Raw genomic sequence first — 23,517 nt, 5'->3', positions numbered from 1 at the left:
TGTATAAAACTTTGATTCCAAGTGTGTGACTTAAAGTAAGTAAACAGCTTATTTCTCTTACCTGACTCAAGTAGTGTATGTGCAATAATTTCATATGAGCTGCTCAATTTCAGATTGAATCTAATCCTAATTGGCATCTCTTCTTGCAAAACAGGTAAGCTACTCAGTTTCTCTATAAAAAAAATAATCTCTCTTTAGTGACTCGAGATGTAAAATAACATTTTTTTGTCACATAAAAGTTTTATAGTGTAGACAGAGCGTAATAAATATTTCTTACTAACCTAAGGGGTTGAACGTTGCTAACACTGTAGTAACTCTGCTATTTGCATCCAATAACGGTGCCTGTGTTTGATGCATATTCACATATGCAAATGTCCACTCTGGCAGCAGACTACCATGGTTTTTAAGGATGCAGTAGCTTTTCTTTAAGCTTTTCTTTGCCACTGAAAAGTTAGCCTAAAAGAGAAAAAAAAATTATTTCAAAAATTTATTGTATTTTTTTTTTATTTTGGTTTGAAAAATGCTTTTTTTTTAAAACAAACAATTTCAATATTTAAGGCTGCTCTAACACTTTATTTCATGTTATGTATAGTTTATTTGTATTAAAATTGTTTAATTTTCTTGACAAGGTTTTATTTGTATTATATGGAGTGAGTTCAGAAACTCTTTAGGCTTTAGCCTATTCTCACTCCTGGTTATTTTTCATTGGTGACTAAATAAATATTATTATTATTAGTATTATTAAACAAGAGAGTATCTTACCATTTGACAAGCACTGTCTGCCATCTTCAATTGCATCGTCAGGTTTCCAAGTTCAATTCTTTCACATAAATTTGTATCTTGTGAGATCATCTCACTGTCTTCGGTGTCATCAGATCTTCCTCTTGTTGTAAACTTATCCATAAAAAAGGACCTTTAGAAAAAAAAAATTAATTCATTAAACAATTTACAAGTTCTCTTCTATATCTCTTTTACTTGTGCAAATGAAACTATTAATTATTTACATTGTTACTATTACACTTACAAGAAACCTTAAGCTCTGTCTACACTATCAAACTTTATGTGACAAAAAAATGTGATGTGCCCATATATGGACATGTAATGTCATATCACTACCATATTTAAGCATATCACTACTATATTTGGGCACATCACACTTTTTTTGTCAAACTAGTTTGATACAATAGTGTAGACAGAGCTTAAGTAAGGTTTGATGAACAGCATTATGGTAGAGTTGAGAATGTCTTGATGTTTCTGTTGTTATGCTACAACTGTGTTCTTGAGGAACGAAGCAATGAAGTAAATAATCAATGATGGTAACATAGCTATTTCAATATAAAAAAACTGATTGGTCGAAAACTTACCTATTAGTTGTGACATCATCCCAAACATTTATCGGATCTTGCGTTGGGTCTGGATATCGATTATTCCATTTATCAAGCAACACAAAAATTGCAGCATTGTCGGAAACATTTGGTTTACTTGACGTAATAACATGAAGAAATTCTTTGACTTCAGTTACTCTCTGTACACTACGAAGCTCTTTCATTCGGCTTGTTGACATGAGCTGACCAAGACCACACCAATTCTAGCAAAAAACAATGTTACAAATTATTCAAACACTCATTTAATATTTAAGTCCATTATAAGTGGAAGATCTAGGAAGAAGTATAATACAGAAAACTCAAGATTTTAGTAAGCTTTTGTGACATCACCAATATATTGATTATTTGTTACCTTTATTTAAAAAAAAATTCTGGATGATGAAATGAAATATACAAAGCAAGAAATATACTTGACAAAATGCTAGTTACCAAGGTGAGAATTTCCAAGATTCTTGATTTAACAGAATAAGTTTAGTGAATAGTTTACCTGTAAAAATAACTGCAAGTACTCATTTATGTAATACTTTGCTCTGTTGTAATCTTCTTGAAGGATGTACAAAAGGCCCAACTCCTCACTGAATGAAGACTGAAACAGAACAAGTAAAATATGATTTCAACACATAACAAGAAAGACTCGGTCTACACTATCAAACTAGTTCAACAAATATATATGGACATGATGATATATCATCATCATATAACACTATCATATTTGGGCATATCACTACCATATTTAGGCACATCACACTATTTTTGTCAAACTAGTTTGATAGTGTAGACAGAGCTTTAGAATAGGCCATTTCGCAGTTTTAATAAAGGTAATCACTTCCGTAGAAAAAAAAACTAATATAAATCGTTAAATCAAACCAAAACCTGTTGACTTCCAGTCAATTTGACTCTTTTTCCCTTTAAATTACAGTTTTTTCAGGTAAAATAATGTTTTTTCCGATCCAATTATATAAAAGGTTCAATACAGGGACAATAATTATATCTTTAAAAATGGATTCTTATAATGAATATTAGATCAGGAAGACCAGTCCTAGAGAAAAAAGAAAAGATTGTTATCAAATTTTAAAAAGTATTTTTCAAATGTTTACCTCCAGAAAATCACGCTTATCTTGGTCTTTCATTGAAAGGTCAATGAACTGTAATAGTGACTCATCTTCTCCTCCAGATAGCAACATTTTCAATTTGCTTCTTACCATATATGGCATGTAGCAATCCTATATCAAAAAATATATACAAAATCATAAATAATAAAGTAAGGCAATATTTCAAAGTCTTTGTGGTTTAACTGTGACTGTATACGGCAGATATTTAATGCAAGATATATAAACTAGAATAACTAACCAAAATGTCAATATACCTTATAATATTGGTCAGACCAGATCCGAGTGAGGTCAGGCGGTCTTTGCTCATCGATGTTTTCAACAGAATATTTTTCAAGTTCCTTCCACTGGCTCAGTTGGTTACAACACTAAAAAACAATTGTACAATAAGCTGTAAAAATAGCAAATTTTACTGAAAATGAAGTCAAAATAGTGAAAAGGAAAACTTACATTTAGACGAGCTTCATCCCAAAAATCTTGTTCAATTTGTTGGGGTTCTGGACCGGCCCAGTCATCACGTGTCAAAGCCTAATGGGGAAAAAAAAGAAAGAAATTAACACGTTTCCAAACAACTTTTGACCTTTGACTTTGAGTGAGTTATGATCATACCTCATTGTACAGCTTACATGCAGTTGCATAGTCCCCTCTAGCCTCTGTCTCTACTGCTTTCTTGGTAATATCTTTTGTGCCTATCCTGCTTGTAAAGATACCCTGAAGTACATCAAACTCACCAACAGCTTTGTACAGCCTGAAAAGAAGTTATTGTGTATATCTTGTATTGACTTGAAATTGTTTCTGGTAAACATCAAAACTACATTACGACTACCTAGTGGCAGATTGTAGGTGGATTTCAAATGTGTGTGGAACTTATATAAGACTCAAGGGCATCAATAAGTTTATGATTATCTTTTTAACCCACCTGGACAGTTCAATCCATGTGCTGATCTCTGGCGACAGTTGATCTTTCTCTAGTCGTGGTTTCTTTCGACGACTCTCCTCACTCCAACATTTTTTCATCAACTTTTCTTCTAATAAAACAATTCCTACAATACATAGTAGCGTTGATATAAAAGTTAGTACTCTAATGAAGAAAAAGAGTTAACTAATCATAATTATAACATCCATTATTTCGATAGTAAACTTACCCATATTTATTTCCTGGCTCATCAAACTAGCTGTGCTCACTGCAGAGGGGTCAAGGTTCAGTTGCTTGGAATGATGGAATGTTATCTCCTAAAAAAATAAATTTTGCCTTTGAGTGTGTGAAAGGTAATGCTTGAAATGACAATGCAAACTTTCTGTAGACTAGACTTGAATAAAGTACATAATTATAATAATGATACAAATTGAATAAGATAACTAATGAAAACCCTTTTCACACCTGCAAAAAGTAACAAGTTGTAACCAGGTTTGCATATTGTGAAAAAAATTTTCTGGAAAAACACACCGATGAGAGGTCTGTTTTTGTCCCGAAATGTCCTGAGTTGTTACTGCGCGCATGTATTGCCCTGGTATAAAACTGACCAGTCATGGTGATCAAATAGGGCACAACTATGCTTTCTCCTGAGATTTCTCACAGTCAGTGTATGCATGTATGAAAACATGTAATAAATCAGGAGTTACAAGTTGTAACACTTTATGCAGGTGTGAAAAGAGTATAAGAAAGATACATCATGATTTACCTGTATACTGTGAATGAATGGAGGAAAGTATTTAGTTGAGGAACTGATCATGTTGTTTAGATGTTGATTCACATCACTGACAACTGTTGCTGCTTCCACTTCACGCTTTACTTCTTCGATTTGTGTAAATATTCCACAGAAGAGGGCTGTAAACAACATCTGTGCTAAAGTAGCATCATGCTGTAGGGGAAAATATGTAATGTTACCCATAAAAGAATGGAACAATCCAACAAATGAACATACTAAAAGAAAGTGTAATCAAAAGGCGTATTCAACTGGTCACTCGCAAACACCTTGCAGATCTTCTGCTAAAATATAAACAGCGAGAAGTTTAGGGAGCTAAATTAGCCCAAAACAGCCAGTTCAAATACAATTAATCAATACAAGCTTTGTTTATTGTATGAGAGTGTTAATAAAGAGAGAAAACAATTAGGTAATGATTACCTGAGCTAATGCTTGAAGAGGTGCAATAACATAAGAGTTCTTAATCTGGATGTCTGGTAGATCTCCTTTACGATACTGCCGGTACATCGTTACAGCATTCAGATGCTTTTCATGTTCTTGCTTTGTCTCATGCTGTTAAACAGAAAAACTGGTTAACAGTAAGTACATTTTGTTCTTAAAGGTTGGTTACTGATATGATTCAAAGTTTAAATACAACATTCCTACCAAATTTAAATCATTTAACAGTAAGTTAATTTTGGTTATTCTTACATGTTGGTTACTAAACAAAAGTTAAAATACCAATTAAAACCAAATTTATATCAGTTTACAGTAAGTTAATTTTGTTTATTCTTACAAGTTGGTCACTGATTCAAAGTTTAAATACAACATTAAAACCTAATTTAAATCAGTTTACAGTAAGTTATTTATTTTGTTTATTCTTACATGTTGGTTATTGATTCAACATACAACATTCCTACCGAAATTTAAATCAGTTTACAGTAAGTTAATTTTGCTTATACGTAAATTTATATATAGATTCTTGCTTACTGAACCAAAGTTTAATTACAACATTCGTACCGAAATTTTTTGTTTCTTTTTTGATACTTGACGAGCAAAGTGGACATGCTGTTGTGACTTATCTTTCAGAAAACGCCGTTTCAGACGAAGAATCTCCTTGTTTCTTGCTGATGCAGCATCACCTACAAAATTTACAAAGAGGAAGATGAAAGTATCATATAATGTGCTGATAGGTACCTGGATAAACTAAAAATGCCAATGTTTTTTTTAGTAACAAAGTCTTTACAGAATAATCTTTATTGGTCCAAAAGGAAATTCGTTTTGTTGACAAGCTCAAACAATTATAATATAAAAAAGTCATAAAACAAAAATACAAATGTAAAACATAGGTTATTTAAAATTACATTATCAATCTATCTTTTAATATTTGCGTTATATAAATGGCAAGAATTTAGAACAAATGAATTTCTAAGACAATCATGATCTCCTCTTAGTGGACGTAGCCGGATACCTGATTTGTAATACTTAGTACTTATTGTTGGTTTATAAATGTAAGTGGAAACACTGTACCTGCATCAGGGGCATCTGTTGCTTTAGGCTTAACCTTTCCAAACCCAGGCCCAACTGGTTTGTTGTAGTCCTTCCTGCCAAACTTGCGTTTCTTACTTGGTTCACTTAGCGTGAAGAGCAGTGAAGATGATGATGATGAGAGGCTTGAACCTGTTGCGAATTCACTAAATGTATCTTGGCTTCCTGTCAACCAATTATAAGCGTTCTTCCTGTTTCCAGTTGCATCTGCAATGAAGTAATAAAACAATTTTATTTTTTCTCTTTTGTATTTACTTTAATGAGAGAATCCAGAAACAAGCTCTTTGAATAATACTAAGGCCTGATTGTATATCAAAGAGGCGTGTAAGACTGAACCCAGAAACGAGCTCTTTGAATAATACTAAGGCTTGATTGTATATCAAAGAGGCGTGTAAGACTGAACCCAGAAACGAGCCCTTTGAATAATACTAAGGCCTGATTGTATATCAAAGAGGCGTGTAAGACTGAACCCAGAAACGAGCTCTTTGAATAATACTAAGGCCTGATTGTATATCAAAGAGGCGTGCGAGACCATCGGTCTTCCATCGATTGCATCAAGGAGGAAATGCTGGTGTTGCCTTTTGGTGAAAAGCTTCTTGCCTCTGACATATTTCGAATATGGTCTCGCCCTCTCCGTATTTTTTTTAATAAAGATATACCGAATATTATTATTATTAATCTCTGTATAAATAAAATAAGACCTACCAATATCTTGAGTTGCCATGAACTGCTGTGCATCTTGAGTGGCCCGTATATTACCCCCTACCTGGTCCTGATAAGACGAAGGAGAGCCTGATCCACTAGTAGATTGGCTAGATTGAGTTTCTACAAATAATGGCGTTGATATCGCTTGATGACGTTGCCTCCAGGAATGGCTTATTATAACTTCCTATGAAAGAAAAAAAAATACAATAAATATAACTGTTTCACCATGTTATATACAGCAGAATACTGAATAGGGGTTGTTCAAAAGGTGAGATTCTAGTTCTAGTTTATATATATATTTCACTTCTTATATCTACTCAATACTTGCCTCAAATCTACATTCCGACAGTGGGGTTTCAAATATTTCTCTCTTGTAGTCGGGGCTGCGTGATGTCATCTCCAATAGTAAATTGGTTGCATAGCTGAGGAACTTAGTCTCTGTGATTGGACAGTACATGCATTGTAATATTGCTACCATTCGATCCACAGTACTTGCTGGTAGCCTAGTTTCGTGGCTCCAGAAGTTCTGCACCACAAGTCTATTTGGAAAAAATGTCTGTCTTATTTAAAAAAAGTAGTATACAATGTTGAAATATGTAGACAAGACAAAATGTTCTTAGTAATGAGATGGTAAGTTACTAATGTAGAATATAGAAATGAAAATTAACATATACCTAAGAGCTGGCTCTTCATCTGTAAGTCCTTGCAGAAGAGCGACTCGAGCCATCTCTAATACATCCTTTGCACCTTCTTCTGCTAGAACAGTCTCATCTCTGAAATACCAAAATACCATACAAAACTGGTTAGAAGCATTATTCCTTTAAAGTAAAATAATTTGTAACGTTTGTTGTAATTTTTACTGTTGGGTTAGAAAGACACACTTTACCTGTAGTTATCGAAGATCCACATCAAAATATCAAACATCACCTCTCTACAGGCAGCACTTGAGTTGCTCACAAAGTTGACAATAGAGGGAAGCAGACTGTGTACTTCCTTAGCTTTCAGAACTTTGAGAGTTCCATTGACAAGTTTCAGTGCGGACACTTGTTGGGCTTCATCTCTGAAAATAAAAATATTTTGCACATTACTAGAATCAAAATAAATGTCATGCTTTTTAATTGTTTCCCCTACATATTAATTTAACCTAACCTAAATGATGTCTTACTATAATACCAGTATAACATATGGGATAAAGATTGATGTCAAAAGACATGATACTGCAGGATGTTTATATTCACTAAACATGATACTGCTCATGTATAAGTAAAACAGCTGTAAAGTGAAAACATACTATAATATAATAATATATTATTATTATTTCTTATTACCTGTGGCTTAGTAGATCTACTATGCCAATATTCTTCATCACGATATAAACGTTTTCAATCGCCTCAACCCTTGAAACAAGGATGTCCACGCATTGCACTTTCGGTTGTCCATGCAAAGACGGCAAGTCAAAAAGTATTTTATGCATGAACCTAAAGGAGATATAAGAATGTTATTTTTTGAAATATTATATGTTTTTATATAGTTATTGTTATATATATAGTTAAATTGATCAAAATATCAAGAAACTCAACAGTTTTTTTCAGAACTAAACATACGTGGTATACTTCAAACTTTATATTGTCATCTGTATTTTAATTAGTAGTATTGTAGTTTTGTGCTTACAAATCATAGAATGTTTGGTTCAAATCAAGGTTGAATGATATACCTTAAGCTCTGTTTACACCATCAAACTAGTTTGACAAAAGCTAGACAAATATGGTTGTGAAATGACATCATCAGGTCCATATATAGGCATATCACATTTTCAGGGGCTATATGGCCATATCACAAAATCAAGAAAAACTTACCGGTCAGCAAAATATGGGAAATGTAGACAGATTTTGTCCATGCAAGTAATAAAGATTTCCTTTCGTGTAGAATGCAGTGCGGTCAACTCTCTTTCAGTGCTTCTGTGTATCATTCCATCAACCAATCGGTCTTCATCTTTCATCCGTTTCATTATCATTCCAATGACCTCAGCTGTTGGTGCATGAACCTGCTTGTATTTGCATGAGAGATTGCTAGCGAGTTTGCTATAAAATCTGTGTAAACAATATTTATTTCACATCAGTACAAGATATTTCAAGGCCGTAGCGAGAGGTTAAAAACCGACGAGGCAAAGATGCTTTAAATATAATTATTAATATAAAAAATGATGATCTGTGCTGGGGAATTGGGTGGGTGATGACAATTCTGCATCATGCTGGCTACAGCCCTGTATTTAAACTGGCTAATTGTTGTATTTTTCATTTATCATAACATTTTATTCTGAAATTAATCTGCAGTTTCCATCTTGAATTAATGTCAAACGCTAGATGGGATCTTAGGCCATTAAAAAGGATTTTGACTATGGAGTAGAACATAGAAAATTTGGCATTTTAAGTAAAATAAGAGTCTCAATGTTTTCTCTCACAGGATTTTCTCTCTGTATATTGATTATAATATGATAATAATACCTACAGTAAAATGATAATATAATCATATTATGTCTTCCTTCTATTTTCATAAATGTCTCAAGAATAAAGTTAATATGACTAAAATCATATACATGTATAACATTTATGTACATACACTTCTTCATCAACATCTGATGATGGGCTAATCGGTGGAAGATTGTTAGCCAACACAACTCCAAGTAATTGAATTCCGACAGATCTTTTCAAATCATTACAGTCTCCAATGGAAAAGCTGCTCATCACAACGCTAAACAAATCCAAAATGAATACATTAAAAGACCTTTTAAAACCACATTTATAATAACTTGTACTTGTAGAATTTATATTCAATAAACAAATATGAATACTAGTACCAATAAAATACAAAATAGTCTAGGCCTATTACAATTTTCTGCGGGAGCTGTGGGTTAGCCTAAAATGTCTAGGTACCTTGTCGATATGTTCAGAACCGGTTTCCAGCATTCTATTGTGGTCTTAATGAGATCAAGGTTACGCCGGAGTATTGGTCTTGTTTCATGGTAACAGTAGAACATAAGAAACTCCACCAAACGATTAGCAAGAGCTCGCTCTTGTGGAATTGCTACTGGTGTCCACTGAAGCATGACAACCATGATATCTACAACCAAGCTATGGATGCCCTCACTACCACTGCCTCCAATGAGCAGGCTCATTAGAGGGCTAAACCAATGTTGTGCATATGGTTGGAAAATCTATAGAATCAAAATATATTAAACAAAATTATTGTTAAAAAATAACTAGGCCTACTCATGTTACTAATAAGAAAATATTTTTGTTGCTAATTTTATTTATATTTTTTTTAGAAAATATAGAAGTGTATTTGATTGTATAAGAGTAGTATAAAACTTTTTTTTCAAAAATGTGTTCACATGTTTTTAGGAGCCCAATGGAAACTACTGTATTTCATCTGTGAGCTCAGGATTAAATGAGTTGTCTAGAATCTATTGTGTTTTACAGCATTTTTATGTGTTATAGAATTAAAATAAAAAAAAAAAAACAAAAATACATAGTGGCAAATAAATAACTATTTCTATTAACAAGTTGTACACAAGGTAGACTGCAGATAAAACAAAAATATGCGTTTTAAGTTATACCTCTGGAATATTAACAATAAGCCTTGATATAAACAGTTTGATTCCCAGGTCACCTGATGTCCTTGCCTTCTGGTTAAGCCATGACATCCATCCTGGCATGTTGCTGCTCTGACTTCCCTGTTACCAAATATGGACAAACAAATAAGCATTAATTATTATATTGAGGGCATGTGGCACAGTGTGTTGGACATTGGATTACTGATCGTGAGATCGTGGTTCGGATCCAACTCTCACCGCATTGCTTGTATCCTTAGGCAAGACACTTTACTTTTGCCTCTCTCCACCCAGGTGTATAAAATGGGTACCAGGTTAGATCAAGACACAACTTTGCGCTGATTACTAGCTGCATTATGGGAGTATTATTCCATTATTGTTTAAATCTTAAAATTAATTCAATAAATGTTATTTTGAATTGAATTGAGTATATTTCCATTACCGGGGTAATAATGTGCAGTGCATTGAGAGCTTGCTTGTATGTGTTATATAAGAATGAACTAGTATTATTGTTCTACAGAAGACAGAATAAAGCACATACTAAAATGTCATTATAATTAGTTTAGGATTGTGCCTGACTATACTAGCACTACTGTAACAATGAATATTCTCAATAATAGACTGACCTGTGCAGTCTGCATCATTATGTTAGCCTTCATGTGATTTAAAAGTCCAACCAGCGATGCCATACATTCATGCTGATTGAGGGCATCATCTTCCATAATGACTGAGTCACCATAGACCATAGCAGATGCTGGAGTCTGAAAGAGGTATAAGCATAGTTAACAACCTATGACATTTGAACTTGGAGGAGACTACTGAGAACTACCTTACCTCTGAAGATGAAGCTTCCTTATTGGTTGATTCCCTACTGTCGTCTGCTTGTGACATGCTATCAATACTTGGTGTAAACTGCCTTGAACTGGTAAAATCAAACCGCTGGATGTCCTCGCTCAGACTACTGTCTGCTAAGTATTGAGATGACAGGTAATGAATGGATTCTAAATACAAAAATAAAAAGTACATAATATTAATAACAACAACTGTGTGTCACTGTTTCCCAATATTCTAAAGCTATATCTACACTATTAAACTAGTTTGACCAAAGAAGTATGATGTGCCCAAATATGGTATTGATAGCCTATATATGGGCACATCATATTTTATTTCCACATAAAGTTTGATAGTGTAAACAGAGCTTCAAACTGAACTGTACAAATGTATGTGTGATAAATGAAACACCACTAGCTTCATGTATTGCTTAGTATACAAATCTTACCGCCTTCTTGTCCACTACTGGTTCTCGCTCTAGCTTGATTGCGTATCGCAATGTACCGCTTCTTTCGCTCAGGCTGTGAATCGTATTCAATCTCAAACTTGTATTCTCGTCTAGAATCAATGATGTTTTCAAACAATAACTGACCCTGCAATCAAACAACGTTTTTCACTATAATATTTCAAAGTACAGATTATTTCATGAAATCTACAATTTTTCTATTCAATTAATTTATTAGTTCCCCATGAAAATTTCTTGTCATCAGCAAACATATAAAACTATAAAATTAAGTTTAAAAGTGCTAGAAATAATAGTATAAAATAATCATTAAAAAACAATACCGTACTCTATCATTGCAGATACTATAATTATTTATTTTAAATGAAATATAATATCTTACAAATTTACCTTAGCGGCATTGTCATTGAATAGGAAAGCATTGTAAAATTTCAGGTCAGTTTGAGTACAGCATACTACAGCCATCATGGTATTGTAAGCCATACAGTGAAGTTGTCGTCTTAGTTCCTTGGCAACCGACTCACCACGGACATCTTCTAGCATCACTGTACGGCTGATTCTATTGTAAACAAGATTTAAGAGCTTATTCTACAATATAATTGTAGTACAAGTTAAAATGGAAAAAGACCAAGAGATAGACCAAACAAAAATGGAGAGATGGCATAAGGCATTATCAAGCTAGGAATATCATTGCTAGCAGAATCAGGAAGGATGACCCAAGATAGAGGAACTTGGCAGGAAATTATGAAAAACAGATGGCTATGGCAGAGTGCAAAGTGGAATAAACTAATCAGTGACCTGAAAAAAAAGAGCTATTGGTATAATTATTTTGCTTTAAGGAATCCTAATTTAAGCTCTGTCTACACTATCAAACTTTGTGATAAAAAAATGCGATGTACCCATATAAGGTATTGATATGTCTAAATATGATATGACATCATCATGTCCATATATATCATGTCATATTTTTTTTTTTTCAAATAAAGTTTGATAGTAAAGACAGAGCTTTTGAATATTTAGTTTCTATATGTTTCGTAACATTAGTTTAGTTAAGCATATATGTTTTGTTTGTCCGAGTTCCCTCCTGTAAGTGGCAAACCTTGAGTGTAGACTTGGGAAAGAAAGAAAGTGCAGAAGGTAAAAAACATACTTAGAAATAGTCCTTGTAAGCTCGTCTCCTTTAGTATTGTCTAAGCCACAGAAAGCTTTATTGATCTCTGAGCTTGGAGAGCGTAATTCTTCTTTCGTAAGGCGTGAATACATGATTTCTACTAACTGGAAACAGCAAATCTTGGACACAAGTTGTGTCTCAAACGCTGATTCAGGATACTAGATAGAAAGAGAATAACATAAACAGAACAAAAGTTCTTATCAGTTTTCTGACTGTAATAATTTAGAAATTATCTTATAGGCCAGATATAGTAACTTTTTACAGGCTATTACTATGAAGTAAATATCCAGGCACTAGAATGTAGTTAGGATATGAAGAAGTATTTTAAATGATGGTGTTGTGAAAAATTCATTCCATTGCAGAATGAGTAACTTCCCTCGCTTGTCAATATAACAGAAAAAAATTATAAAAATGACCCTCAGTGGAATAAAGCCTCGTAAAACATTTAGTATAGAGGGAGTCTTCTGACCTTTGTTTGTTTTGCTTCAATGATTCCCAGAATCTTTTTAATATGAGATGTAAAGAATTTTTTGATTGCAGTACTGCTGGAGAGCCTAAGCATTGGAATACAGACGCGTTCAATGGTTGAACGACGCAATTCCTTAGGCAGACTGGATTCCTTGAGAAATATCTCAAATGACACATTAAATGCTTTTTCTTGCTCGTCTGGTTGAAGTCTACAAAGATAGTAAAATTAGAACACACATTTCTGTAAAAGACATTTTATAAACAAATTTTGACCAGATCCAGAGATAGCGAGAAATCTGGGGGAGAGAGAGCGAAAAATCTGGTCCAGGGAATGGAGAGATATTGCCATCAGAAAGACCAATAATTGTACAGATTAACACACATTTTATACTAACCTTTTGATAAAAGCGGCAAACGTTTCTTGAATGCAATTCTCGTGAACATGCTTTTCTTCACGACAAACGATGCTGATGATGACCTGCAGTAACATCATTGATCCCGAAAAAACCAGAGCTGTTAAAAGCTGGGGAAACAATCAAAATACATATTCTAAGTCATTTTCTAAGAATCCACTGCATATAAAATTATCCAAAGTTCTGTTTTGTTTGTTTACATATTTAGGCAAATTGCCAAGGATAACATAAGCGAATTAATTCACTATCCTTCTTAAGGATGACAAACACGAGACAGAGTGAAACAAACATATACACAAAATGCTCTACATGTATTGTAATTTGTCAATAGAAACAATACTGACCACCAAGCCACAGCTCCACTCTAGAATTGATTAATGTATTATGTATATCTGTACCTTATTCAAAGCTGTGATGTAATCATTATGTTTTGTTGTACCAACGTTAAATTCAGTTGAACTCAATGGAAAGTTATAAGTTACAAATTCATCTAGGCTTTCTCTGAAATTAATTGACAATATAATTATGTCATGTAACACATTATTTATTATAATTATTGTCTATGTTATTTCTTATTTATTCCATTATTGTTTAAATCTTAAAAGGAAGTAAATACATGTTATTTTGAATTTGAAATAAAAAAATAATGTGCCATAAACTGTTGCAATTAATATCATATATAAAAAGGGCATGTCAGTATCAATCACTATACTTAATAAAAGGGAATGTTATTCCAAAAGCAAATACAAATATTTACTTCAACTCTGTGAGATGTGGTTCAGGAACTTGAGTAAAGAAATATAGAACCTCCAACACTTGAGCTTTAAAGGTCAAAGGTGACTTTTTATCACAAAGCAATTGTTGAAACATCTTGAAGATGCAGCTAAATGATGGATGTTTACAGTCTGACGCAAACTAGAAAATAAAAAAAGGTATAATTGAAAGAAAAAGTGCAATTAGTATAGATTTGATTTGAAGTCAAGATTATTGATATTCAAGTCAACTTTGTTTCAGACAAACTGATCATATGATCTATATAAATACATTAAAACAATAAAGAAATACAAAGCATTATGTAACAAACATAACAAAATCATGGAGGACGAAGACTTATCTGTTGACATATAGTACCTCTCTCCATTTAAAATACAAACATATTTATAAATCCATAAAGAAAAGGGGATACAATACCTTTGAATCTATTTGCAGTAAACTTTTGAGCAAAAGCAAACAAGCGGATTTCATTTCATGAGTGCTTCCTGCTATCCACCATGGCCGCAATTTGTTCCAATTTGATAAAACCGAATTCACAACGTTCGTTCCATATCTAAAATAAATAAAAAGTTTTAAATAAGTTTCCATATACAAACCTTTAGTAGTTAATTCAAAAAATCATATAATATTTAGATACTGACAGAATTATTGCTGCAGTAATTATACTACTACTATTATTCTTTATTTAGTTACTTCAGTAACTTCTATTTAACATTATGGCAATAAACATCACTTGAAGTAACTTTTCATCTTCATAATAAATTATGTTCTCACTTCTTTCGAAGTTGTTTGTCGTTGATGATGTACTGCAGTATAGAACCCATAATGCTGCAGGTCTGTTGCGGGTCATCGTCAAGTTCATGCATCAGTAACTTTATGACCTCGTTCACATCCTTTATAAACTCGCAGTTGATTGTCGTCTTGAATGTAGTGAAGAAAACAGCTCCCTTGGTGATGGTTCCACCCTTTGATGGGTTGGAACTGCTGGATACTTGTTCCTTGTTTCTCAGAAAACTGACAAGAAACTTAGTCTGTGAAAAAATGTAAATTAGGCATACTTAAAGGCTGCCTTTGTTTGGGCTTTAGCCTATTCTAACTGGTTATTATTTTGTTGGTAACAGAATAAATATTATTATTATAAAGATTACCTTTATACCAATTGCAAATGCCAGTTTCAACAGTTGTTGCCTGAGATCTAACGCCATAGGAGTTGGCTTACTGGTTACCAGGCATCCATCTTGAGTAATGGAAAGTGACTTGAAAACACAGTCAAGTACTAGGTTTGCAAGGTTTACTGGGGATTGACCTCTTTGACATATCTATAAATTTAAAGGAAAACGCATTATATGGTATCGAGGATAACTTACAACAATCTGGAGCAATTTACAGTAGAACCCTTTCTTTGTGAAACTCCTATTCAGGGGACAACCTGACTTGAGAAGTCACTTTTGCATGAAAAGTATTAGGGACAATATATCTTTAAACACTACGGCCAACCTCTATTCAGGGGACAACCTGACTTGAGAAGTCACTTTTGCATGAAAAGTATTAGGGACAATATATCTTTAAACGCTACGGCCAACCTCTATTCAGGGGACAATCTGACTTGAGAAGTCACTTTTGCATGAAAAGTATTAGGGACAATATATCTTTAAACGCTACGGCCAACCTCTATTCAGGGGACAACCTGACTGAGGAGTCACTTTTGCATGAAAAGTATTAGGGACAATATATCTTTAAACGCTACGGCCAACCTCTATTCAGGGGACAACCTGACTGAGGAGTCACTTTTGCATGAAACGAATTAGAAAAAATATATCTTTAAACAAACCCCTATTTAGGGGTTACTTTATTGTGTCCTGAAGGTGTTAATAATCATGTAAAGGTTACAACTATACCTTGGTTACAACTGGAACAAGTAAACCAACTTTGTGGAGCTGTTCATAACCAGATATAAGATGGCCAAGCGTAGTGTAATCAGACTCTGGGTCAGTGAATAAAGAATTCAACCGATTAAATATGTTGAGATTTCTGTAAGAAAAGAAAAAAACTAATGTTAGATTTTATTTTACAGCTATATGAAAATCACATGTATTTACCTATGAAATCACTTCTCTGCCATTTATATAGCCTGTGGGTTACAAGCCTGAAACTAGATCTAGATTGAAGCCTGAATCTTGAGATTGGAAGGAAAGGGTAACTACTAAGCTACGGCTCCACTACATATAAAATATAAATATGTAAAGAACTACATACTTGTTTTTAACTAGTTTTTCTTTGATGAATGATTCTATCTTGTTTCGTAGAGAAGGAACTTTATCCATTTTATCCATGAGTAATTTAAGGAGACTACAAGTCTGAAAGAAAAGTATAATATTAGTACCATGTCAATAATTAAACTAAAAGAAAGTTTGAATATAAATATCAAAATCTTTTTTAACACTTACCCTTTTTGGTAGATTATTTGACACCATGATGTCAGCCATGTTGAATCCTACACTACATGGTTCCAAGATGCAAGATACAATTAAACCAATCAGATCTTCATTGAGAATTTTAGGAGGCAACACCTATAAGATAAATTCATTCTACTAATTTACGCTAAAATTATTCATTATATTAAACTCTGTCTACGCTATCAAACTTTATGTTACACAACAAATGTGATGTGCCCATATATGGACATGATGATGTTATATCACTACCATATAAGAACACATCATATTTTGTTGTAACAATTTGATAATGTAGATAAGTCCAGTGGTTTAGATTTTATCTCTTTCTACACATAGTGTAGACAGAGCTTTAGGTGCAGCAACAATATACCTTTTGGATATCAGACGGCCGCATAAGCACAACAGTCAAGAAGTCAAACACTCTGACAGTCAGTGTACACTTGGCATAGTCATACTTTTCATTTTCTTGCGGAGTAAATGTATCCGAGGAATTGATGCGGAACAGACGAGTTGCTGCAGTGATGTCGGACATGGCCAGCTTGTGCAGAAAGAATTCCAAAGATGCAAACAGAGATTTACCATTCTTTCCTAAAATTTAAATACACCTTTTTAATTGCAATAATATAGTAATAAAAAATTGCAAATACAATATCTCTGAATCCAACATGTTAAATATCATTTAAATTGTCAAGACTAGATACAAGGTGGAAGACAAAAGACAATGACGTAAATGAGATAACTAATTTAGCAAAGTAAGGTAGAAACAGAATCATGGAAAGAAAAATCATTTTTTATATGACATACTGATGATCTCGAAAATAAAGAACATTGACTAAAATAAAATATGTGCATTTCACTTGTACTGCAGGACTGTCATAGATTACTGCAGCATAAAAATGGGATTAACACTGCGGAAATACTTTCTTACCTGTAAACACATCATTTGGAGTAATTAAGCTCTCTCCAAAAGACCAACAGTAGCAGTCCAACGCAGCAAGCAGATGGTCAAACCAACGTGTGCTGGCTTTCAGTGTAAATTTATTTGACATAGATGCCAGTGTTGGGTATTTCCTGATACCTCCAACAGACACCCCTGTTCCTCCACCACCCTCAAATCTAAATAATCATAATCATAATCTTGATAAAATCAACATAGTGTAGCATAACATTTTTAAATACCATCAAAAAACCCATTTAAACAAGCTTTTTAATAAAATTATTTGTTGTTGTCTCTCCTGTACCCAAAATAGTGTAAAACGATGTGTGGTTTACTGGCTATATAAAAACGAGTTATTTTATTATTATATCATCAAATTATAATTTATATAAATGACAATAATCTATTCTTTGAAAATTGTAACTAGAAAACAGATATACTGTACCTAGAAGTGAAATAGTCTGGTCCTTTTTCCTTCAATGTATTTCTCATCCAATCAGAAGTGCTATTTCCACCTGGTATTCAAAACAAATATTTAACATTTAATAACCTAATAAAAATTTTAAATTCTTGTAAAATACAAAGAAGCATTTTAATATGTTTAAAGTTAAGAGATAGACAATTGTAACATGCCTGGTTGTAACGGTGTCAGTAGACTAACTAAGGTCATACACTGGTGGCGGCATTCAGTCTGAGGTCGCCCACATTCAGATAACAGAAACAAAACCATGTGACTAAGAGTTGGAGACAGGTCTTGAGGAAAGCCTCTAAAAACAGAAAAACATAACCATTCACCTGAAAGTGTGTTCATCTGACCTTCAGCATATAAATGAGAATAAACTTGAAATTGTAGGCCTACCACAATTTTCGACCAATATCACCCTAGATCAACCTGTTTTCTTACCTGGGCACTCTCCTGTGCTTGCTTTGCTTGTTAAATATACTGGCTTTCTCTTTCATAATTCGTCCAAGATGTTTCAATACCTCACTGGCTTGTTCCTGTGTTCCTATTGTGTATAGTAAAGACTTTTCAGTAATCATCACAAAGCACTAAAATGTCCTATTACAACATGACAGAATGCGTAGGTTGTTAAATATATGCAAAAGACCTACCGACTGACTTGTCATCATGGTGTGCCAATGCAAGGCTTCTAATATACACCACAACAGTTTCAAATGTAAACATGTCAACTAGTGAATCTTCCTCTCTACCAGAAAAAAATGATCATGTTATAGTCAATACTACACTCTCTTAAAACCAGAAACGTTCCAAAACCTTCATTTTATGTCAAAAAGCTCTAAAATTCAAATTGAAAACACATTTGGAATACCAGAATTGTTTGAAAACCAGTTACAGCCCAAGGATTCAGTATTGGGAGAGTTGACACATACAAATGGTAACATAAATTATGTTCTATAAATGCAATGGAAAAGATAGCTAACGCAAAAGTACTAGAAATTACTATTTAACAAGGCAAGAGAAGCCAACCAACAGTACACAATAAGCACCTATTATGCGAACCTACCTGAATACTGTGTAGATACTATTAAAAGCCAGTGCAGCACCAAGTCTTTTGAAGACATTTGGATGGAGTGCCATGCTGTAAAGTCTCTTTAGAAGTGACTTTGCATTAATTGGCGATTTCTCCTGCTGAGCTTTTGTCGTTTGTTTGATAGACCACTTCAAGAACTCTTTCACACATTTAGCGCTGTAGTCACGCAAGGCTGTGTCTGTAGGATGAACGATACCATCCAAGATGGCACCCAAGAGCGACATAGTCTCTTCGCTTTCAAACTTTCTGTTGTTTGTAAACCAATGGATGAGCTGCATTACAAATGGTTCAAACAGTTGCTTGGCAACCTCCTCAACATCACAAGCTAGTTGTAACAGAGCAGGGAACACTCTTTTATAGAGATTCTGCATGGGGCTCTGAAATCATAAACAATACATATTATATTAAAATATAAAAACGCATAAATACTATATATACCTATTCTTTATTTCACCTGGCCAAAAGAACCTATAATGATGGACTATAGGATCAAGAACTGTTATTGCATTAGTTACCTTTGCTTGGGCTTCTCCTGTTTGCTGGTTTCCGCGGCCCAGCATGTATAAGACAATTGTATGCAATGATTCACATGCTGCAACCTAAAGAAAAACAAAATAGTGAAACTAATTTTTGTAGGAAACAAATTTGAATTAATTTGACATAAATAAAACTAATTTTAACATGAATGAGACATACAAAGTACATCAAATAATAATCTTACTTTTGTCTGTCTGTTACCACCAGAACTCAAAGCCAACTCTACAATTCTTGGTAGGAAAAGGTCTGAAAAAAGATACATTTATACATTAAGAATGAATAAAAAGTTGAAAATATTCTGTTCTTTTGAGTATGTATATCATGTATATCATTTAAGAAGCAACTTAGTCTACAGACATATTGTATGTCCAGCTTAAAACACAATTTTACCTACGCTCGCATATGTTATTTTGTAAGGAAGACGAAAGGGTGAGGCAATCTAACAACAGGATGTTGAGCTCCAGAGATTAAATGATGTATCTGTGGCTACAACACGACCAGTTCCACACCCCTTAACAGACACTGTGCAACACAGAGAATATAGTACAAATACTGTTGGTATTTGTTGCAGCCAGACATAAGATCAAAGGACTGTTACAAGTTCCAATCTTGGCAAGATGAGCTCAGTGTCCATTTTTTAGATTGCCTTCGTGATACTACATCATAAGAATATAAAGAGATAAAGAACAATAAATACCTAGATTAACAGTTGGTTTGATATCAACAAATGGTACAGGAAAAGGTAACCTTGGCTCCCTGTCCCAGGCTACAGCAATTCTAGCAATGTCTTCACTGTTGGTGTTTAGCATACATGAATTTACTTGTCCTCCCAGTGAGCCTAGGAAATCTAGGATGCCTAGTTGTATCTTTTTCAATGGTGTTTCTTCAGTTTGACTAGAGGTTTCCTTTATTTTGATAAGGCTTGCTCCATGTCTACGATATCCACTTTTACTTGAAATTTGTTCAGCTTTGACTTGGGCTGTTTGGACAGAGAATAATAATAAAAATAAAAGATTCTGATTCGGTTTTCACCCAGCTGGTTGTTACTGATGTTAAGACTAGATTTTAGAACAATTAAACTTCACCATGAAAAAGTGAATGAATGAAAAAGTAGTTATAGCATGAATTTATGTGTTTAAAAAAAAAATGTTCAAATGTATTAATTTTTAAAAACAATATATAGATATATCATATATAGATCGATAGATAGACAGATGTTTGTCGTCTTCTCTCCATTTAAATTTGTAATAAATTCAATATACTGTTTTCTCAATCTACCTTTTATGCTTGATGCCCTTAAATAATCATCAAAAATTGGCAGGACCTCATTGTACAGTGGTCTTAGTTTATGTTGTGGAATGTTACTGGTCCAAGTCTTAAGTGCAGATAGACCAGTCTCTGCTATTTTCAAGTAACCAAGTCCTAGATTGAACGTAATCTAGATAAATAAACAGATAGCCTATTACTTAGATTGATTAAACACTTAATAATAAATAATAAATAATAATAAACTAAATAAACAATTAAGGGAACACCTTCAGGACTCAACAATGTGTCCTCTTATAGGGGTTTCCATAAATAGGTTTTGGCCAATCCATGTAGTGTAAACACATATATTGCCCCTCATTTATTTTACAGAGAAGTGTCAACTTAATAGAGTTGTCTCAAAGGATGAATTTTAATGTACTGAAGTAAGCATTTCACCTTCATCATAGGAATAAGCTGCTCAAGAATATCCTCCACAATCTTGTATGGAAGAGACAGAACATAGTTAAGGCAGGCCAAAAGCAGGTCATGCTTGAACAACTTCAGCCGTGTCAACACCTCCAAGGAGAATTTAGTGAACAAAGTGAAACAGATCTTTCTCTCATTCTGTGACACTTCTTGTTTTTGTGTGTAGGCTATGTCCATACTGTCTTCAGTACCATTATTACAGTCCTATTACAATAAAGCAGAAAACATACAATGTTATTAGTGTTTCTCTAGCCGATAATTAGACTAAAGTCATGTGTAAAAGATAATTAGCAATAATGCATAATTGAAATAAAATAGAATAACGTAAGGTTAGTGAATGTACTTATTCTATATACACTATAAAGATCTTTTTGATGGAAATTCTAAGGTAGTTTTGAAGAAAATCAACCGATATAAATAATATGTTTCGGTATGTTTACTGCAGTAATTGAGAATAATGCAATCAACCAGATATTAAATGCAATCAAATATATAATAAATGAAATGTGTTGCAGTATGTTTAATGCAGTAACTGAGAATAATGAAATCAATCATATATCAAATGCAATAATAAATTAAATGTGTTGCAGTATCGTTACTGCAGTAACTGTCGCTTACCTCAAAATATGAGATTCTTTGAGCACAAGTCATACAAACTGCTAACAGCTTGTAGAAGCCACTAATGAGAGGTTTCTGTGTAGACATTATAATGATTTCCTGGCTGAACTTTAACACCCATTGCTCAAAAAGTGCTCCTTTAGTTTCTGACAGAATATCGCGACAAAACTCTACCAAGTTGATGAATATTTGGAAGTCTTTGTAATTTGATGGTTGTAGACCATGTATTGGATCTGATGATATGTCACCAGAGGGTGCAAGCTCATCTAACAACTGAGATAAAGAAAAGATAAATAATATAATATAATTATAATGATATTTTCAAAAGCATTATCTACTGATATTTTTCAGAATTCTTTTCTTCAGAATAAAAATTGGATAAACAACATTTCTGGAATGTTTACTCATACATTAACATTAATCACAGGTTTTCTAGTATGGTCTGCAGGCCAGACAGACCATAACAAGTATACCTCTTTTTAAACTACTACTTTTATTGACAGTAGTTCCTTGCAGGCCATATGAAATGCACTCAAGATCAGGTTTGAAGGACTGCTTGTTGAGCACCATGGCATCAAACAAACTATTATATATGATACAAGTATTCCTAATCAACTACTGCATCAACACCTTGCATACACTTCAGTGGGCTTCCATATTAAGACTGAACATAGAGATAGCCATATTTGGTTAACTGCTTATACGATACAGTAAGATACTAATTGAGGAAAATGAATGATTAACCTCATCTTCAGTGGTCTGCTTCTTTGTGGCTGTCAAGTCCAGCTTTTGTAGAATCTTAAGCACAGACGTTAGCAGTTCATCGTATATCATCTTATGGATTTCACATCGCTCCTGATAGTTGGTACCAAACGCATCAACTTCCTAGAAGAAAGAAAAGTCAAGTTACACAAAGTTATATTGTGTAAAATGTTTTCCTAATCTATTTTATCCCTACCCTTGAGCATATGGTAAAATGAAGTACTGTACTGTATATGTCTTATTAGTGTACAAGGAGGCCTGGGTATGTTATTATGGGGTGGGATTATACTCAGATTGCATTAACAATTTAATCTAAATTAAGGGCTGGGATTATATTCAATGATGGGATTATACTTGGGTAATATACGGTATATATCAAGAAAGAAAGCAGGAAAGTAGGTTTGGAGGAACCTGATGTGCAAGACTGGATGAAGTGGAGAGATGGTGTGCAACCTGGAACGAGTGACCCCTTGGAAGAGGGAAAAAGCTGACTCAAATAAAAGATGATGATGATGATGATGATGATAATGATAATGATGATGAAGAGATTTAAAACCTTAATGAAAGGACTGTCAAGAAGCTTAAGCCACAGCTGCATGTAATTCTTGTATGTGATGGTTCTGGCGTCTCTTTTGATATCTTCTATGTCTTCAGCTGTCAGTTCCATAACATCTTGATCCTGTCCATAAATTAGAAAGCAATACATAAATACTATTGAATTCATATTTCAAGGTTGACCATGCTGATGGAAACTTTAC

At 33.5% G+C, this 23,517-nt stretch overlaps 2 protein-coding genes across 2 annotated transcripts in view; one reads left to right on the top strand and one right to left on the bottom strand.

Annotated features, from left to right (window-relative positions):
- Window positions 1-23,517, top strand: part of LOC144840212 (sorcin-like) — a 134,448-nt gene that overhangs the window by 77,520 nt on the left and 33,411 nt on the right. The gene's annotated exons all lie outside the window — the stretch shown is intronic.
- LOC144841171 (DNA-dependent protein kinase catalytic subunit-like) overlaps window positions 1-23,517 on the bottom strand; it is a 33,901-nt gene that overhangs the window by 7,145 nt on the left and 3,239 nt on the right. Inside the window, exons 12-65 of the mRNA XM_078697392.1 lie at window positions 23,316-23,438; window positions 22,742-22,882; window positions 21,998-22,270; window positions 21,350-21,583; window positions 20,924-21,083; window positions 20,343-20,624; window positions 19,830-19,891; window positions 19,624-19,707; window positions 19,082-19,485; window positions 18,669-18,763; window positions 18,460-18,562; window positions 18,189-18,322; window positions 18,001-18,070; window positions 17,547-17,734; window positions 16,989-17,206; window positions 16,610-16,732; window positions 16,419-16,519; window positions 16,061-16,193; window positions 15,311-15,481; window positions 14,937-15,193; window positions 14,580-14,715; window positions 14,146-14,303; window positions 13,787-13,889; window positions 13,371-13,498; window positions 12,977-13,184; window positions 12,487-12,665; window positions 11,727-11,895; window positions 11,322-11,466; window positions 10,877-11,043; window positions 10,669-10,803; window positions 10,049-10,165; window positions 9,366-9,646; window positions 9,052-9,183; window positions 8,289-8,522; window positions 7,761-7,910; window positions 7,319-7,492; window positions 7,107-7,205; window positions 6,757-6,971; window positions 6,433-6,612; window positions 5,710-5,934; window positions 5,200-5,321; window positions 4,621-4,752; window positions 4,177-4,356; window positions 3,640-3,727; window positions 3,414-3,537; window positions 3,104-3,242; window positions 2,945-3,022; window positions 2,752-2,862; window positions 2,483-2,608; window positions 1,873-1,971; window positions 1,365-1,588; window positions 763-913; window positions 282-456; window positions 62-172 (exon numbers count right to left, since the gene is read on the bottom strand). Of these exons, the coding sequence (XP_078553518.1) occupies window positions 62-172; window positions 282-456; window positions 763-913; window positions 1,365-1,588; window positions 1,873-1,971; window positions 2,483-2,608; window positions 2,752-2,862; window positions 2,945-3,022; window positions 3,104-3,242; window positions 3,414-3,537; window positions 3,640-3,727; window positions 4,177-4,356; window positions 4,621-4,752; window positions 5,200-5,321; window positions 5,710-5,934; window positions 6,433-6,612; window positions 6,757-6,971; window positions 7,107-7,205; window positions 7,319-7,492; window positions 7,761-7,910; window positions 8,289-8,522; window positions 9,052-9,183; window positions 9,366-9,646; window positions 10,049-10,165; window positions 10,669-10,803; window positions 10,877-11,043; window positions 11,322-11,466; window positions 11,727-11,895; window positions 12,487-12,665; window positions 12,977-13,184; window positions 13,371-13,498; window positions 13,787-13,889; window positions 14,146-14,303; window positions 14,580-14,715; window positions 14,937-15,193; window positions 15,311-15,481; window positions 16,061-16,193; window positions 16,419-16,519; window positions 16,610-16,732; window positions 16,989-17,206; window positions 17,547-17,734; window positions 18,001-18,070; window positions 18,189-18,322; window positions 18,460-18,562; window positions 18,669-18,763; window positions 19,082-19,485; window positions 19,624-19,707; window positions 19,830-19,891; window positions 20,343-20,624; window positions 20,924-21,083; window positions 21,350-21,583; window positions 21,998-22,270; window positions 22,742-22,882; window positions 23,316-23,438 (8,551 nt within the window). The remainder of the gene's footprint in view (window positions 1-61; window positions 173-281; window positions 457-762; window positions 914-1,364; window positions 1,589-1,872; window positions 1,972-2,482; window positions 2,609-2,751; window positions 2,863-2,944; window positions 3,023-3,103; window positions 3,243-3,413; window positions 3,538-3,639; window positions 3,728-4,176; window positions 4,357-4,620; window positions 4,753-5,199; window positions 5,322-5,709; window positions 5,935-6,432; window positions 6,613-6,756; window positions 6,972-7,106; window positions 7,206-7,318; window positions 7,493-7,760; window positions 7,911-8,288; window positions 8,523-9,051; window positions 9,184-9,365; window positions 9,647-10,048; window positions 10,166-10,668; window positions 10,804-10,876; window positions 11,044-11,321; window positions 11,467-11,726; window positions 11,896-12,486; window positions 12,666-12,976; window positions 13,185-13,370; window positions 13,499-13,786; window positions 13,890-14,145; window positions 14,304-14,579; window positions 14,716-14,936; window positions 15,194-15,310; window positions 15,482-16,060; window positions 16,194-16,418; window positions 16,520-16,609; window positions 16,733-16,988; window positions 17,207-17,546; window positions 17,735-18,000; window positions 18,071-18,188; window positions 18,323-18,459; window positions 18,563-18,668; window positions 18,764-19,081; window positions 19,486-19,623; window positions 19,708-19,829; window positions 19,892-20,342; window positions 20,625-20,923; window positions 21,084-21,349; window positions 21,584-21,997; window positions 22,271-22,741; window positions 22,883-23,315; window positions 23,439-23,517) is intronic.

This window comes from Antedon bifida, chromosome 4, assembly GCF_963402885.1.
Source record: "Antedon bifida chromosome 4, ecAntBifi1.1, whole genome shotgun sequence".
NCBI lineage: Eukaryota > Metazoa > Echinodermata > Crinoidea > Comatulida > Antedonidae > Antedon > Antedon bifida.
This window is presented reverse-complemented; position numbering and strand designations above follow the sequence as displayed.